The sequence below is a fragment of the Lygodium microphyllum genome, chromosome 12, assembly GCF_053477565.2.
Source record: "Lygodium microphyllum isolate KBCC chromosome 12, Lygodium_microphyllum_v1.1.10, whole genome shotgun sequence".
Lineage (NCBI taxonomy): Eukaryota > Viridiplantae > Streptophyta > Polypodiopsida > Schizaeales > Lygodiaceae > Lygodium > Lygodium microphyllum.
The window spans coordinates 8,574,109-8,580,108 of NC_141146.1; the positions used below are offsets into that span (position 1 = coordinate 8,574,109).

Consider the following 6,000-nt stretch of genomic DNA (forward strand, 5'->3'; position numbering starts at 1 on the left):
GACCCCTCTTTGCATTATGTGATGCTTACTGATGAGGGTGAGCCTCTGACATATAAAGAGGCTAAGTCATGCAAATTCAGCAATAAGTGGGAGCTAGCTATGCAGGAAGAGATTAAATCTCTGTATGCTAATGATACTTCGGATCTTGTGTCGTTGCCCAAAGGAAGAAAGCCTCTTCCAAACAAATGGGTTTACAAAGTAAAGACAGTTGATGGGAAACTCAAGTACAAGGCAAGATTGGTTGCCAAAGGATATGCACAGAAGGAAGGGATTGACTTCCAAGAGGTCTTCTCACCTGTCGTGAAGATGACCACACTACGTGTGCTTTTTGCTCTCACTATTGTATTGGATTTAGAGCTGTACCAAATGGATGTGAAAACAGCTTTTTTGCATGGTGACATTGATGAGGAGATCCACATGAAACAGCCCGAGGGTTTTGTAGTTCCTGGAAAAGAGCAGTTGGTGTGTAAACTAAAATGCAGCTTATATGGGCTGAAACAAGCACCACGGCAGTGGTACAAAAAGTTTGACACTTTTATGCTCTCTCATGGGTTTACACGCAGCCATGCAGATCGTTGTTTGTATATGAAAAAGGATACAGATGGCAGCCCTATCATACTTGTTTTATATGTGGATGATATGTTGCTAGCTGGGAAGAGAAAGACTAGCTTGGATGCTCTCAAAGATAAGCTGAAATCAGCTTTTTCCATGAAAGATTTGGGGAATGCAGAGCATATATTGGGCATGAGGATTCGTAGGGATAGAATGCAGAAATTGTTGTTCTTATCTCAAGAAAAGTACATTGAAAAGGTACTGGACAGATTTAACATGGCTGAAGCTAAGCCTCTCGGAGTACCCTTACCTCCATACCTTAAGCTTAGTAAAGCCAACAGCCCAAAAGATGACATGGAAGCCAATGCTATGAAGGGAGTCCCTTATGCATCAACTTGTGGCTCTCTTATGTATGCTATGGTGGCTACTCGTCCAGACATTGCTCATGCAATGGGAGTTGTCAGCAGGTTTATGTCAAATCCTGGCAAACCACATTGGGAGGTTGTCAAGAGTATTCTTAGATATCTAAAGGGTACACAAAGAAAGTATATTTGCTATGGGCAGGGTGCACTTAATTTGCAGGGTTATTGTGATGCAGACATGGCAGGTGACTTAGACACTCGCAGGTCCACTAGCGGTATGTCTTTACAGTTGCTGGAGGGGCCGTCTCTTGGTTCTCCAGGTTGCAGAACATTGTAGCACTGAGTACTACTGAAGCTGAATACATATCAGCTACTGAAGCTTCTAAGGAAGCTATATGGTTGAGGAGACTCGCAGAGGATCTCGACATATCTATGAGTACTGCAGTGTTGGGATGTGATAGCCAGAGTGCTGTGTATCTGGCTAAAAATGCCATGTATCATTCACGCACAAAGCATATTGATGTGCGATATCACTTTATCAGACAAATTCTGGAGGATGGTCTAATCACATTGACTAAGATCAAAACACAGGACAACCCTGCAGATGTTCTCACTAAAAGGCTAGGCAAGGCTCAGCATGAGCATTGCATACGACTAGTGGGCGTTGGTTAAAGGTTCACTCCGGACCTTTAAGTGGGAGGTTGTTGGGATGTAAAGGTCCTTTATTCACCTCCGTGTATTTTACACATGTATTATGTTGTACATGTGAATGCACCCTTATGGGCCCTAAGTATAAATACATTTTATTCTTTGTGTACCAACACATTGTTGGTACACCCAAATTTGTTCGTCACTCTTACTCTCACTCTCACCCACCCGTTCACTTCCTCTGCTGCAAATCTTCACACTTCCGCTACCCGTGCGCTCCAACAGTTTGGTTAATGGATAGTAGCATAGGTGAGATTCTGGGTCTATAGGTGGGTTGATTTGCATGCAATAAAAAAGGGGCAATTTGGGTTTGATGCTACTAGTTGTTTGGGACCTATATGTAAGTGTACAAGGCCGAATTTGTTCAAGCTTGTGCTTGTAATCTAGGGGCAATTTGGGGCTTGATGTGACTGGTCATTAGAGACTCAGTTTGTGTTTGGATGTGCATCAGATCGAGGGGCAAATTAAATTTAATGGTTATAGAGGATAGCTTATGGATTAATGTGAAAGCAAATACCACAATGGGCCCCAACATTTTGGGGCCAATCAGGTTTTGACTGGTCTCAATAAAGGCAATCTAGCCCATAGTAATGTGGTTCAATTTTGATTATTTATTTCAGGCTTTTATCGCTTGCTGTTAATTGCTGTTAATCAATGCATTTTAGGGTTGCACCACCCTTTTGTTAAAAGGAAGGCTGGTTTCAGTCCTTGCTTGCCAAAGTTAGGATTATCTGTCATTGTGACACACATTCAACTTAATCTCACATGTGTACCACTCATGTGCACAACTTAAGTGTCACAACTCAAGTGTGGAAAGAGCATTCGGTTAAAAATTCATGACTCTATGAGGTGTTAGTTTAGTATATACTATGGGCTTTAGGCCTCGTGTTTCTCCTTTAGTTGCGTGCCTGATAGAGCAATTGGGCAGCCTATTTTAGTGTTTCATCAGTTATCTGGGGTGTCCTCTTCAAGCTTTTATATATGTTCTACGCCTCTCATTCTTGTTGTCTCATATCATCTTGCATCTTTGGAGAGAGGAGTTTGGAGGCGCTGATGATTGTGATCATTGGGACAGTATCCTATTGGTGGTTGTACTGCACAACTTGCGCTTCATCTTATGGATTCCATTGCCTGTATCTTTTGAGTTCTTGTATTCATGTTCTCTCTGTTAGTGTTCATGCTTTTTCTTTCACAATTCCAATCATTTGGGCATTCTCACATAAACCCACCACACGTGCACAAAAAAATAGGTAGGTAGGTGGGTGGACCATTTTCGGTTTTCTTTAGTTTCGTGTGTTAGCTTGAGGCTTCTATATATATATACTCCACTCTCATTCTTGTATCACATCATCTTGCATCCTTGGAGAGAGGGAGATTGGAGGCCCTGTTCATTGTCATCATTGGGGCGGTAGCCTATTGGTAATCGTACCACACATCTTGTGCTTCATCTTATGGATCTTATGGATTCCATTGCCTGTATCTTCTGAGTTGCGTTCATGTGTTCTTTCCTTCTGTTAATGTTCATGCTTTCTCTTTCACGCATCCAATTGTTTCTGCATCCACACAAAAACCCGCTGCACATGCACGCCAAAAAAAGGGGGTCCATTTTAGGGTTCCTCTAGTTGTCTCATGCCCTTTTTGGAGGCTTCTGCATATACTCCACTCCTCTTATTCTTTTAGCGCATCATCTTGCACCCTGGGGGAGAGGGAAACTGGAGGCACTGCTACTGGTCACGATTGTGCTGGTACCCTGCTGGTATTTTGCTGAAAATTTGTGCTTTATCGTACGGACTCCATTGCTTGTATCTTCTGAGCTCATGTTCATGTGTTCTTTCTTTCTGTCATGTCAGTGCTTGTGCTCTCTCCTTCCTGATTTTTATCATCTGCACACACCACCACACCCCCCAAACCGCCCCCCCCCCCTTTTTCCCTTCTCACCCACAAAAAGAAAAAAAGAAAAGAAAAACACTCATACCCCCCCGCCCACAGAAAAAAAAAAAGAAAAAAAAGAAAGAAAGAAAGAAAAACACTCATACAAACACACACATACAAATCAAAAAAGGGACTGGTTTTAATCATTTGATGGCATTTCTGTCTACTAACACCCGGAATCAACTCTGTGTGAGTACTCTGATTGGCAGTTGCGTTAAAGAATGATATTGAATATTTGATGGCTTTTCTGTCTGTTCTTTTGCTTGCGTGACACTCTACTTGGGTAGATCAGTTGTGTTGAAGAATGATAGCCATAGCCACACTGATTTTCTATTTCTCATCACTTTTAAGTTCTACTCTGGTTAAAGAACAATATCATAACCAGGCATCCATTACCAGCTACAGCAGGCGTATGTTTCCAACAGTGACATGTATATAGTTTCTATCAAAAATTTTCACAAACTGTTGCGACAGGCTTGGAAAATAACAAGATCAGTGTATGTGAGAATTTGACCTTTCTGCTTTGCTTGACATCTATTCTCAATTACTTTGCAGGAAAAGGGATGCATGATCACTGGTGTATCCGTCCTGATGCCAGGGGAAAATATTCCCACATTTATTGCGAATCCAGCACCATTTATTGCAGTTTGCCATGAGACGCATGAAAATGATAATATTCCTTTGTGCACCACTGATAGGGCCTGCAGATGACCTTTTGAGGATTACATGATTGGAGTACATGTCACTGGCCATTACAGCATTGACAGGACTTCGTTATGTAGGATGTATTCTTCACATCATATATGCAGGGAAACTCTGAATCCCATTTCTCAGGTATGCTGATGCTACAGGAAGTCATCTGTGCAGTTACTGAGTGAATGAAAGAGGGGTTGAGTCGGGATGCCAGTGCTAAAAGGCAGTCATTGATGTTTGAGGATGGACAGGGATTTGTGTTGCCGGAGGGAGAGTTGCTTACAATTTTTACCATGCAGCTCTTAAAGCTCTCTAAGGTGCCTTTCAGGATGTCCCAGATTTGATTTGGTGTTTGAAAAGCCAGCCTTGGGCAGCAGTTGTGATGTTTTTCTCAATATGTTGACAAGGCTTTAGTTAGGTACATGCACACAGTAGCTCCAATGCTACACACACTGATCATGCACGTGTGCATGTGCACACACATGGTGGTTTATTCCTCAACTTCTCAGTGTAGCATTTCTTTCTAGCATTTGATTATGTATCCTCTTTGTTCTTTCTTATCTGGGATGCAAAGAGCGCTCTCTCTCTCTCTCTCTCACGCACACACACACACACACACACACTCTGCATCTGGATATCTGATGATTCTTGTGTGGGTTTGTGAGATATGTTAATAAAGCTTTGTCTGTCTGTTTTGGATCTCTAGAAACTTTTAGGATTTCCATGTTACTGTTGGATTTGTGAAATGTATGTTAGTCCCAACTACCTGTGCTCTTTAAAATCATGCTGAATAGGCTTGAACCTTGCAGTTGCCACGTTTCATCTAACAATATCTTTCAGTAGTGGACATTGTTGAAGATTACACTTGGTATGTGGTGTTCTTTTCTCCAAATGATGAGACTGATATACATATATCCTATCAGATCTTGTGCTCATCCTTTATTTCTAGCAGATTTCGATCTATGGTTCAGCAAACCTGATCTAAAAGGTAAGTGCATGTAAGAAATGCTGAGATTTTTGTCGCTGCTCATGCATGCCACATTATACTTTGAAGATCCGAGCATAGCCTCTCAATTGCAACAATGTTGTTTATGAACCAAACAAATGTTGCAATTGTGAACTACCTACCTTGGGATCATCATTACTGCTGTCATTTCTCTCTCTTTAACTGCTTCCAAAAGCCATCATCTCATCACACAATAAGCAAAGCTTACGATAGTAATTGACATGTGACAGGCGTACTAAGCCTCTAGCTAAGGCTAGCAAAAGGCTAACCTATTAACTTGTTCAAAGGCTAACCTATTAACTTGTTCACTCTCCCTATGCACTTATTGTTGATCAGTCTCTCTCTCTCTCACACACACACCCACACCGCCCCCCCCCCCCCCCCCCCCCCCCCCACAAACACACACACACCCAAAAACAAAAGAGTAGAAGAAGAACAAAGAAGAGGGGTAGGAGAAGGGAAGAGAAGGAGAGAAGAGAGTTGGAGGGGAAGGAGAGGAGATGAGGAGGAGAAGAAAAGGAGGAGAGCAAGAAGAGAAGAGGGGTGGAGAGGAAGAGTAGGAGGAGAAGAGTAGAATGGAAGAAGAGGGAGGAGGAGGAAAGAGACGTAGAGAAGAAGAGAGGGGTAGAGAGGGAAGAAAAGGGGCAAGAGGAGAGGAGATCCGAGCATGCCTTGATTTTTGTCGTGTCAAAAAGTTCTACACTTGCATTGCACGATTCATATACCATTCTCTCACCCTTGCACACA

General features: G+C 42.3%; 1 protein-coding gene across 3 annotated transcripts in view; it reads left to right on the forward strand.

The window, feature by feature from the left end:
• The window catches only part of LOC148027430 (uncharacterized), a 61,286-nt gene extending 56,479 nt beyond the window's left edge, over positions 1 to 4,807 (forward strand). Inside the window, exon 2 of one of the 3 annotated variants that reach the window (XR_015692595.1) lies at positions 4,110 to 4,248. Coding sequence is in view for 1 of the 3 variants with exons in the window: in XM_087689115.1 (XP_087545241.1) it covers positions 4,110 to 4,265 (156 nt within the window). In the remaining 2 variants the exon portion in view is untranslated. Of the gene's footprint in view, positions 1 to 4,109 lie in introns of all 3 variants that reach the window. The other 2 variants (XR_015692594.1, XM_087689115.1) reach the window with 2 other exon arrangements.
• Positions 4,808 to 6,000: the final 1,193 nt, after the last annotated feature.